The sequence below is a fragment of the Ciconia boyciana genome, chromosome 2, assembly GCF_034638445.1.
Source record: "Ciconia boyciana chromosome 2, ASM3463844v1, whole genome shotgun sequence".
Classification (NCBI taxonomy): domain Eukaryota; kingdom Metazoa; phylum Chordata; class Aves; order Ciconiiformes; family Ciconiidae; genus Ciconia; species Ciconia boyciana.
Genome location: NC_132935.1, coordinates 134719029 through 134731242, shown reverse-complemented (window position 1 = coordinate 134731242; position 12214 = coordinate 134719029). Strand labels below are relative to the sequence as shown.

Genomic DNA, 12214 nt, shown 5'->3' with positions numbered 1-12214 from the left:
GGCAGGCAGCAAAGCCTGGTGTGAGGGAAAGGGCCTGGAAGGTTGTCCTAACATACACATATGCTCTCCTAGGCAAATGGAAATGTTTTTTTGATTGGTAGCCTGATTGAATGCCAGGTCTGCAAGTTGGAACCCATCCATCTCCTCCTCCTCCCACCTCGAGACCACACAGGGGCTGACTGTAGCCATGCAGAGGAGGGGACCCTGGAGAGGGAAGGTTCACAGAGGTGAACACTCATTCTTTCCACAGTTACCTTACCTCCAAGGACACTACCTAGAGCTAGAAGACTTTTTGAGGGAGCAGGGGTTTATCTCCATCTCTGCCAGGTTGCATTTCCTTTTAGAAAAAGGCAGTCTGGGTGGAATAAAAGTCTACGTATTTCTTTCTAAGTGGGGAGGTTATAATTATTTTGTGCTGTGGACTATCTGCTATGATGCTTAAAGTTCTACTGTACACCATTACTACTCATTTTACAGCCCCAGTCTCATTCACACACCTCTAGAAAACAGGATGATGATTAGTCAGGGCACCTTGGTCACTAGAGATCGATGTGTCCATAGGTCCATATCCTAGTTTTAATTTCTGACCAAAGATTATACAGAAGGTCACACAATGAAGCTGATCTAGCGCACAAATCTTTGCTACCAAACTCCGAGGGCAGTTTTCCAGAAGAGGCAGTAGTTTATTACAATGTTAAAGTAAATTAACACACATTCACTGTTCATGTGTGTATGCATATATGTATGTATGTGTCCATCTATCTATGTACTCTGACCTCCAGACAAGCATCTGCATTTGTATCTATGCTGTATAATACCACACTGTTTCAGCTTCTGCCTTGAAAAGTATCTATCTCAAACATATTCTCATGCCAAAATCTACTATCTGACCTTGCAGCACTAAAAATAGTTCATGTCAGAAGCAGAGAAATATTCGTTTCTCCTTTTAGAACATTTGTACTTGCATTCATTAAGGACTTGGTTCAAAGTCCTTTGATGTCAAGGGGAGTGTTTCAGTAGGCTTTGGATCAAGCCCTAAAATCGGTCAATTAAACTTTAAATAAAGTAAAAATGAAAACAGGTCCAGCCTGAGAGTATTGTTGAATAAAAAGAAATATTTAAGAGAGGCTGCCTTTGGAGTAAAGGGTCAGTCATTGTTCCTTAATGTGAGGAATCCTAAACGCTGAATTTGTGGGATTTTCCATGATTAAAAAATAATCCTTTGCATGAAGGTTTTAATTTGTTTTCAGTCTTCAAAACATCCATATTTTGCTTCACGGTAGAAATCTTGTTAAAGTACGCTGACCTAGTAAGCACAAAGATTATTTGAGCTTGGTGGTACATTTATGGGCTGGACCCTAAGCAGTAAGATATGGCTCAGGTTTTCAAAGTCAGAGCAGAGGCTTCATTCCAAAATACTCTCCTGACTAGAATATGTTCAGGTTTATGTCTCAATTCATATTTAAGAAGTTTATGAAATTTTCTGATGTCTGATCTAATGTTATTCTTTGCTGTTACACATTTTGCAAATGGGCTGATGCAGCTCTTGGTGACAGCAGATGTAATTAATTTAAAGGCAGAGAATATGCAGTGGAATATAGCAAGGGCTTTATTACAAAACAGTGGGTTTATACCTTCAGTTGGTGATCCTTTTCTCTACAACAATACATAGTATTTAACAGCATATCTTTTAATAAAAAAGCAGGCAATATAAAAACAAACTACAGCCTCACAGTATTTACGGCACTGCTTCCTTGTAGTCATTGTATCAGAGGTTTGGGTAATTTGAATGATGTATGTCTGCAGGAATTTTTGCTGAATGGGGATTATTTGACAGTAAAATGGTCGTCATTCCTTTCAAAGAGATAGAAGTTTGATCAATTATATTGCAATGGCTTACAGCCATATGCTATCTACAGTGACATTTATTATCTATTTTGGTTATCCCCAAATGGCCTTCAACCTAGTTATTATCAGCCAACATGTTAAACTTTTGGTCAGTGGAGATCCTTTAGTGTCTTGGAAAGACTCATGATGTTGTCTTCTGGCCAGATTCCATTATGGGTAACTACAACTTTATCTACATTCAACGTATGTAATTGAGTGGCTGTGGTATGGCACACTGTCATTTGGCTTAATTTCAATCAACTAAGATAATTTTCTGTATTTTCTTTCCTATAACACTGTGTCATGTTGCAGTACAAAGTGAAACAGCTGCCACATTCTCCTTCTCAAAGACGCATCCCAGAATGGGCTGTCTCTTTTGAGAGGACAACGTAGCTTCCAATTTGGCAGGTAAAATTTTGCAACACCAAATCCTTCCATCTGTGGTTTCATGTTGTCAGTTCATTGCAGGAACTAATAGTCTGGTCTGAATGTCAAACTATCTGATTTGTTAGTGTAGCTGGCAGGTTAACTGTCTAACTCTTACCATTTCCGCACAGAATTCACTGTGGGTAGTAAATTTCATCCAAAAAAGAAGAAAAATAACCATGTTTAAAGATTAGACACACTGTTAGGAAATTAAGTTCTTAATGCTAAATCAGATGTATAATAGGAGGTACTTCATAATTGCTCACGTCAAGGGTAAGGGGCCAACCCAAAGGCGTATAGACAGGAGGGAAAAAGGCGGTACAATCACTCAGCTATCACTACAAGAAACAGCCCTTCATATTCTCACAGACCTACTGTAGATCAGAAGCAAGCTGTACTGCTATAAAGAGATAGAAGATGCTTTTTCGTTCCTTGTGGTTATGGGAGCCATTGTATTTCTTCACACGTAACCTCCCAAACTGTTCATTGAGGCAAAAAAGGATTTCCACTGCTCCCTAAGTCATAGAGGTTAGCAAAATATTACATGACAAGAAGTTGCCGTTAAACTTTGCTCAAGAGCATTTGGAAATGGTATCTGAAATCCACATTGGAATAGGTGCTACTGCAAGGACACCAAAACTGAAGGGAATGGATTAGTGACTCCCCAATAACAGCAGTGGCATGGAAAAGGATGCAGATAACATCACCATCCAGATAACATCAGGAGATGTTGTCACCAGATAACATCAGGAGAGCAGCGCCCTACAGGTAGTAGTAGCATTATGCATAGAGTGGAAAGAAACCACAGCCAACGTAGCTTGAATTCCCTAGATTTTCACTGACTAGGAAACGTCCACGGTGCCACCAGTATTTCCACCATGCTGCTACAGGGCAAACGTTATGAATCTCCATGTAGACTTCCTGGTAATTTGAAAATGTGTCATTGGATGTTTTCAGCAAAAGAAAAGACTTTGGACATAAAGCCTCCTCTTTTCATCCCTGAGGTCACACTGCATCTTTGGGGTGATACTGGGGGCTTCTGTGGTATGGAAGTGATTCAGGAACCCTCCCAATAAATAATGCTAATGACACATAGCTTCACGAGAACTGTGTTTTGGGAGGGGAAGCAGGGTTGAAGGACGTGTCATTAGAACTTTTCACTTTCTGTGCCATTCTCAGCTACCTAGTATATCGTTTCAGCTTAGAGGAAAAAGCCACTGACCTTATACTCAAAAATCTTCTCCAGTCAAAGACTTGGCTTATGCCCTGGATCCTTCAAAGGATTTGGCCAATGGGACACTGAAGATTCATGCTTTTACTGCTCTCAAAAAGAATATGAGAAATCTCTGTTTTTTTCAGGAAATATGCTTGTATATTTTAAATATGACAAGTACCATATGTTCTCATCATAGCTTTGGTAGAACTAATTTCTTTCCAAGGGCAAACCCCTTGCTAGTAACATCGCAGAACTTCCTCAGTATAATGTGGTTCAGTCTATAGGTATGGCAGTTGTGATCTGAGAGGGGATACTGTAATCATTCAGTTCCTGGATGTGTGGAACATATAGCTGTGAGAATTGACTTATGCTGTTGTCAACCCACATATGGTTGACAGAATAAAGTAATGGACATGTGCATGTCTCCGAATTTAATACCTTGGGGCTGGTAAAGGTGTTTTCAGCAATAGGACTTGAACTCCATCTTACCAAGGCTTGGTTTAGTAGTTCAAGCACAGTTATCCATACTTCAGTGAAAGCTCCATTTGCTCATGATTAAAATTTGGGCTCTGTATGTCAAAGAGGTGGCACCTGATGAGGACCTAAACTATCAGTTTAATCATATTTGGCAACATTCAAGATATCTGCAAAGAAAATTTAAACTGGCTCAGATGTAATATGAAATTAATTCCACACGTCTTCAAGTAAGGCAGGGAAAGATGTGAGATAGCCCTTCATTTCACAGTCTCTCAATCATCTTTTTTCTTTTTTTCTTTTTTTTCTTTTTTTCTTTTTCTTTTTCTTTTTCTTTTTCTTTTTCTTTTTCTTTTTCTTTTTCTTTTTCTTTTTCTTTTTCTTTTTCTTTTTCTTTTTCTTTTTCTTTTTCTTTTTCTTTTTCTTTTTCTTTTTCTTTTTCTTTTTCTTTTTCTTTTTTCTCTTTCTCTTTCTCTTTCTCTTTCTCTTTCTCTTTCTCTTTCTCTTTCTCTTCTCTTCCTCTTCCTCTTCCTCTTCCTCTTTCTTTTTTTCTCCATGACTATTATTCATCATCCTATAACCTCTCTTGCATCTGGTAGTTTGCAGACTTATGAGACTCAAGGATGCTGCAGAGTTACTGCAATGTTCGGCATATCATTAAAATATTATTAAAAATAGATTAAAATATCTTTCTGCATATTCACTTAACGCTCTTTACTTTTTGTTTTATATGTGATAATATTAACAATGAAAATGTCAACTACTTAAAAGTGTAAGCACTCCCAAGTGTTCCAGATGATATTGCTGAGTCCTAAATCTCTGATTCAGCTCAAAGTTATTTAAGAATAATTTTTAAATTATTCCTGTACTCTGAAAATTTCCTGCCAACTCAATGGCTTAGTTATGTACATTATTCTAAAAGACTTCATAGGAGCTTAGATGGCCAAGATCAGGTCCAAGAGCACCTTGAAACATCTGAAACACTTCAGCATTTGGATAATTACATACTTTTGGGGCCAACCCACATTTCTCTTTGGAAAATATTTCCCCTGCATGGCTGCAGACAACAGATGGATCATATGATCTCTGCATTTGGAAAGATGGCATAATTCTGGCAGACTGTCAGTTAAGTGAAGGGGCTGATTTCAGATCCTCATTAAGAAAATATACAACCACACAGAGTGGACTGAATGGCAGAATGTGATCACTGGCGCCAGCTTTAATAGAAAATGTAGCACACTGTTGCAACATGAAATCTGATGTGCTGTGGCTGGATCTAGCTCTACCGGGTTTTGCGTTCATTTTTCAAACAAATGTGTTTTAAAAGAGACATTCTTTGTATTGCAAGGGCCCTCTGTTCACCAGGAGAGACAGAAGCAGAGCAGTGGAGGGGTAAAAGACGAATTCAAAGAGCTGCCGGCTCTAGGGTCAGAGCGGAGTGTCAAGGCTTTCTTGGGTCTTCCCTTACACTTGCAAAAGTTTCTGTGTATTGTCTGTGTATTGAAACTTTTATTTCTATTTCTAATCTCTCATTGTATTTATTAGGGAGGGTGCTTTTTGCAACTGGCCTTTTACCCAGAAACACCCCGTGGAGACAGCATGGCCCCTTCCCGCTGCAGGGCTGAGGGAGCAAGGCCTGGTGTCTCCTTTGCACCCGAATTTCCACAGAGAAGCAGCCCTGCCAAGCACCCGAGAGTTTGAGTAGCAATCCCAGGGCACTGTAAAATGCAGTATAGTTTTCCAGCAATACTGGATATGAGCAATAAGTGCACTGTAATCATTACTCACAGCTGAAGAGAAAAGGGCTAGTGGAGCTGCACACCTTCATTTCACCATCAAAGACCAAAATAATGGCTATGGCTTCAGGTCACAACTTTTTAATGTCCTCTGTTTCAGCAGTGACCTCCAAAACATCAGGTATGATATCTCATCTTGGTCACACAAAAAGTGAATGATCCTAAATCACTGGGTCTTTTCCAAGTCTTTGTTAAGCTACCTTTTATCCAGATCAGAGACTTAATCTATCTGACATGAACCTGAAATTTTCAGGCAGTGATAGTATTTGCTGTAGTATATTTGTACACGGACAACTATTATCTTTCTTCTGCTTTCAGAGCTAAAGAGAGGCAGTTAAATCAACAGGAGGCTCTTTATCTCTCTTTTTTAAATGATGGCAGCGGTAAGACAAAAGCATAAACAGGCCTAGGATCTCAGAGTGCCTGATTACTTTGGTTTGAAATAAAGCTCTGTGTGACAATAGCAAAGCCTGTCCTTCTGCACTACAATTACTCTATGTGGGAACCATTCAAAATCCCTCAGTGTAGGAGGAGATGGTCTGAGTCACAGTTATGGCACTGAAACCTTTGAGAGATGTATAAGCCACACTAAGATAATGTAATGCACACAACAATTTGAATATATTACATCCTTACAAGTATGTATTTATGTGAAAATTGACATTACAGAACTGAAAACTAAAGATTATAGGATTGCTCCCCTACTTTGACTTCTTTGAAGGAATAGGAATTTCAGGTGTGTAAGGACCACTGAACTGTGGTGATCAGTGGAGTGGTGGCTGTGAAAAATTTTAGGGGCTTAAAATTTAGTGCCAACCAGACTGAAAGTTACTCTTGAAACTAGGATAAAGAAGGGAAGAAGTCACATCTGGATGAAATACAGGCAAATTTCGAAACAATATCTGAGCTGCAACTCTTGAACAGCTACGTTTTTAAGGCAATTGCAGTTGAATATTTTTATTTGGTCAATTCTTTTATGAATATTCATTTCAATATGTGAATATTCATTTCAATATCTGAAACAAGCATGCTTTTTTAGGAGTAAAGTTAAAGAGAAAATAATTAGAACTGATTATATTTAGCAACTTTTTAGAAAAGACAACAATTTTTCCTGTGCTACAAAAAGATTATAATGAGCATACTTATCCATCCTTGTAACTGTTCTGGTGTATATAATAGGAAAAGCTTGGTTGTCATTGTTGCAGATTGGTAGTATTGAAGCCTAGTAAAAACAACAAATTCTTATGAAAATGGGGACACAGCATGCACAGCAGTCACATTTTAAGCCTCAGTATTTTGGCTATTTTTTATTAAAAAAAACCCCCAAAAGGTCCAAGTTCATTGAAAGGACCAAAAGGGCTACATAGAAAATCTCTTTGAGAAGCACCACTGATCTGAAGGAGAACAAAAATAAATCAAAAACTCTTTTCCATCACTTTTGCATAGTACCCCCATGACTTCAAAAACTAATTTATTTTAAAGTTTGTAAAAGAAAAAAAAAGTGTTGTTGGACTAAGACTTCACTTATCAAGTTTCATCCTGGAGGGAATTTTTATAGCTGAGTTATAAACCCTCCACACTAGAGTGTTTATAATGGAAACGCTGACAAATGCGATAATAAACACCAATCATGGGGCCATAGTAGCTGGTCAGAATGTGGATGCAGGAGTTTGCAGTGCTATCATAATATTTTGTTCTGTTTCCAGCGCTAATTTGCTTAAACCTGCTTTCAGGTTGAGCAGCTGTAAAACAAGATCAGACTGACTATAGATTGCAAAATCATTTGATTATTTATACTTCTCTTAGAAAGCTTGGAAATGTCTCTCAAATATGATTTCATTTAGACTTATTTTTTGGTTTACATGTCTGAATACTAATTGTAATGCGATAGCTTCAAGGGAACTCAACTTTCTACCAAAAGGCAGCCTTCAGTGGGCAAAGAGAATATAAACAAACCCGCCTCAGACCAGGATCTAAAAATGGGCTATGATCAAACAGCTCTAAAGCTTTAAAAACCCCCTTATTATCTTTTCCCAGAAGTAATTGACACTGTCAGTTTGTGTTCTTAATGCAGTGATAATGGCATGGTGCTTTGGGGAGACCAAGGACAGATTGGCCTCAGCCTTGGTGGCAGCAGGGTTTCCGAGCAAGGGAAAGGCCTTTCAAATACAGTGGGTGAAATCCTAGCCTCACTGAAGTTAGCTGCAGTTTTGCACTCACTTCATTAGGGCCAGGGTTTCACTGCCTTCCCAAGCCTGACATGCTGTTTTATTGCACTGTGACTCCACAGACTAGGATGCAGCTATCTTGGATTGAGACAGGGGTGAGGGGAAAAGGGACCCCACAGTCTTGTTATTTCAGGGAGATGGGATCGCGCTCCAGCAAGAAGCTTGTTTATATTCTTAGCAGGCCGAGCTTTCAGGACTTCAACACATCCACATGGGCCAAGTGATAGTATAGTATCTCGCCGTTTCACCGAACACTTCATGGGCATAAGGGCATGCTTCACTTTTAACACAGGTGTCTAAGAAAAATTTGCACCTAGACTACCATTCCAGTAAATCTTTGCCTGTTTTAGAAAGGCATGAAACATAAAAAATTAAAGCCCTCTTCATCAGGTTCTCAGCTCGTATAAATCAATGTGCGGCCAAGAGGCTCCTCCAAAGTCTTTGACACAACACAAAACGGCACCTCGATACTTTGTGCTGTTTGCCTACTGTGTTCATTGGCTTATACCGCAACTGCATTTTGAAGTTCTAATGTTATTTTTAGAATCAGTGACTCATATAAGAAAGTTACTACTGTTCTGCATTGCTGCTGCAAAATTTCCAGTGATCTGTTAAAAATCAGGATTCATAATGCAAGATCCAGATTTTGATTTGTATTTAAAAATAAAATGTAAAACTTTCTTTCTGCTTTTCTCTAGCCTTTAACACAAGTATGGAAAAACCTTGGATCTTGAACAAATTCCAATGTTTTGTTATTAAACCAAGAAGAGAAAACCAATAATTTTTGAATTATCTGTCACAGGCATGTTTATATTATGAATCTCTTAACTTAAGACTTTGTGTGCTATGGAGTTCTAATTTTATCCAGTGACATGAGCAAGAAAAAATATGAAAAGATATATAATCATGCTGTGGAAAGCGCAGTTGTACAGAGATCATAGAGAAATATTGCTAAGAAGTGAATATTGAATTGCATATTTCACTGTCCTTAAAGAATTTGTGTTCATCATTTTGCTTGAGACAGTTGTAACAGTAAAATGTGTCTGGGTCATGTGAACAGTTGTTGATTTTGGAATGTTGTTCATTCTTAGTTCCTTTTCTCATTTTATTTTTAGCAAAAAAACCCCCAAACCAACACAAAACCATCTGAAGAGGTGAAACACCCCAGTTTCTAGAGAGGATCCAGCTGCGTTAACTATCCAGCTGCCTCTTGGAAAAAAAGCATTCTGACAACTGGAGAGCAGATGCAATGTGTGGAGTCAGGGAGGTCAACAAAAACAAGTGGAAAAAGAAACCAAGGAAACAAGTGAAAAGAGAAAGAATATTAGAGTATTAATACAGGATATTAGATTGCTCATAATAATATTAAAGTGAATGGAATGAGGAAAAAGAAGAATCACCACAGGAGCTGACAAAAACATAAGAGAAGAAATCAAAGAGATATTAGGGTGGGATTTAGATCCCAGCCATGCTAGCCTGAATCCAGGGTAAATCTTGATGTCACTAATGTCACAAAAATTTTATATAGTGGAGATAAAATCTGTCCTGCGAAGTCATGCAGAACCACTGGCCTGGATGGGACATTTGCTCCCAAGTTGAACGCAGGCAGGACTGGGCCCGGAACGGGCTGGCTGCTGCCCGGCTGCTGCAAATACGGGGAGAGACCCAGGCCTTCCCCCGGCAGCGGCCAGAGAAGGTGCCAGCAGCAGGGAGAGCCGGGGGGAGCGGGAGGGCAGAGACACATCAGGAAGGGCCGGAGAGGCTGCTAGGGGAGCCCCCCGGGCCCCTTGCCCCACGCCCAGCCCGGCCACGGCTGCCCCCTCCGCGGCCGCTCTCCCTGGCTCTCGCCCCCGCTAGCAAGCGGCTGCCAGGCGCTAGCAGATAACGCTAAAAGAACGGTCCCCGCGGTGGAGCCTGTCCCCGTCCCCAGGGTACGGCCGGCCCGGGCTTCCCCCTTCCCTCCTGCTCCGGCTTTTCAGAATTCCTTTATTTATTTTCTCTCCTTGCAGCAAGGAAACATGGGGGCGGGGTCCAGTGAGAGAGAAAAGGTCTCCGCTTGACCTCCCAAAATCACAGCCCAAAAGCCCGCAAGTTTTCTCCCTCAGCCGGGCGCAGACGGCTTCCCAGGCCGGCCCGGCCGCTGCCGGGAAGGCTGCGGGGCGGCGGGAGGCTGCGGGGCGGACAGAGCTGGTCCCTGGAAGAAAACCGTGACAACAAACGGTTGTGTCCAGATGTTGCGCTTTACCGGCCCTGTGACACACGGCATGGACTTGGCAGTCTGGATTTCAAAGAAAAGGGAGTTGTTTATTTTTTAAAAAAGCAGAAAGCGCTAGGTTAAAATGCACACGCCGAGATTTTCCTAGTCCCCGGCAGGCAGCTGGGCAGGCAACTGAATCCGCTGGAAACCCACTCCGCAAACTGGACCGGCTCTGCTGCCCCGGCCGAGCCTTTCTCCAAGGCAACAAACTGCAAAATTGTAAAGCAAGCAGGCGACGCAGCAACAACCAAAAGTCCCCAGACCTTCCTTCTTTTCCCTTCCCTTTACAACAATTATATATATTAGCAAATCTACACATACTGAACCTCTCCATCCCTCCTCTCCCCCTCCTTTCCCCCGCCCCCAACGCACGCTTCCCCAAACACTCCTCGTTTTGCATCCTACACCTACACGGTCCTGGCTGCGGTGTGAGAAGCCAAGGCAGGAGCACGGCTCTGCGCCCCGAGGAGGGAAGCGCCCGGGGCCACCTGCTCGGTGCCGTGGGTGGTGCCCGGCCCCCAGCCCTGTCCCGCCGGCGCTCCCTAGCTCGCCTCCTGCCTGCTGCAGCCGTCCAGGAGCTCAGTCATGAAGGAGATGTACACGATGGCCAGGCGCAATGTCTCTATTCGGGAGAGCCTCTTCTCGTAGGCGAAGGTGGGCACCTTCTTCCTCAGCTGATCAAACGCCTCGTTGAGGTTGAACATCCTCTTCCTCTCCCGTATGTTGGCAGCCTGGCGCTGGGCGTAGGTGATAACCCGCTTTCTCCTGGGTCTGTCCAGGAGGGAAGCGCTCCGCATCCTCTCCTCTTCCTCCTCTTCCTCGTCGTCTTCGGGATCTCCATCTCCGAAGGCAGCCAGCGGCAGCCCCCGGGCCATCCCCTCCCGGAGCGACAGGGCTCTGTCCCCGAAGGGAGGCCCGGAGGTGACCTCGCAGAGCCCCAGGCTCGGGCCGGCCCGGGGGGGGCCCTGGGGGGTGCCCAGGGAGAGGTCGGCCACGAAATCCAGCACCGAGGCGCCCAGCAAGCCCTCTGGGCAGGGCACTTGCGGGGCTCTGCCGTGCAGCTCATCCAGCAGCCCCGGGCGCTGGTGGGCTGGGAAGAGGCTGGCTGACATCTTACTTCAGAGAGGGCTTAATCTGGTGCCCCATCCCCAGCCCCAGCGGCGTTAATATTTATAACCCCCCGGATAACAGGATTAGCAGGACTAGAAAGAGCGGCTGTAAAATTTCTCGCCGTGATGCTGATGAGAGGAGACAGGCAGCCCCCTCGGGGACGCGTGGATGCTCCCGAGAGAGGAGTCCCCAGCGAGTCAATCCTGTCACAGCGATCAAGGACAGTTCCTTCTTGGCAAAACCCTCCGCTCTTACCTGCTGAGCACTTTTGTCTCTTCTTACACACCCGCAACCAAACGATTTTCAGGCTCTTTAAAGCCCGCAGCCGCAGAGCCGGGTCTCCACTGGGCTTGTTTTCCTGCTTTCTGTCGGGATCTCTGAACCCTGAGAGCCGGCCTGACAATTGATGTCAGGCAAGTGCATGTATGCTTTTAATGATGTCCTGAAGAGGGGACCTGCACGGAGAGGGTCACCGGGGAATGTTTACCCTGTATCCCAGCGCAATGGGAGCTGAATGACAGGACCTCCATTAGCCTAAGTAAGCATTGTAGGGGACCCGATATTGCATTCCCAGTAGTAACTGTTGGAATCGCCTCTCCATTCCCCCTAAACCCCCTTCGACTAGAGTTCAAACATCCTTCCAGTCAAAGGCTGCTTCGTAAAGCTCATTTCGGTTCAGGCAATCTCACAGCACTTGCTTTGAAACTCCTTCCTCCCGCCCATGAGACGAGGATAAGCTGGTCCTATTCAGGGCAGCGGTTGCTCTTACACCTTTGGTGGAGCCGGCCCGGTCACCGGCGGTGCACAGAGGAATCAACCT

General features: G+C 43.1%; 1 protein-coding gene across 1 annotated transcript; it reads right to left on the bottom strand.

Moving 5' to 3' along the window:
• Positions 1-10826: 10826 nt before the first annotated feature.
• On the bottom strand, positions 10827-11396 carry FERD3L (Fer3 like bHLH transcription factor). Its single transcript, XM_072851466.1, has one exon. The coding sequence runs from the start codon at positions 11394-11396 to the stop codon at positions 10827-10829; it is 570 nt and encodes a 189-aa protein (XP_072707567.1).
• Positions 11397-12214: the final 818 nt, after the last annotated feature.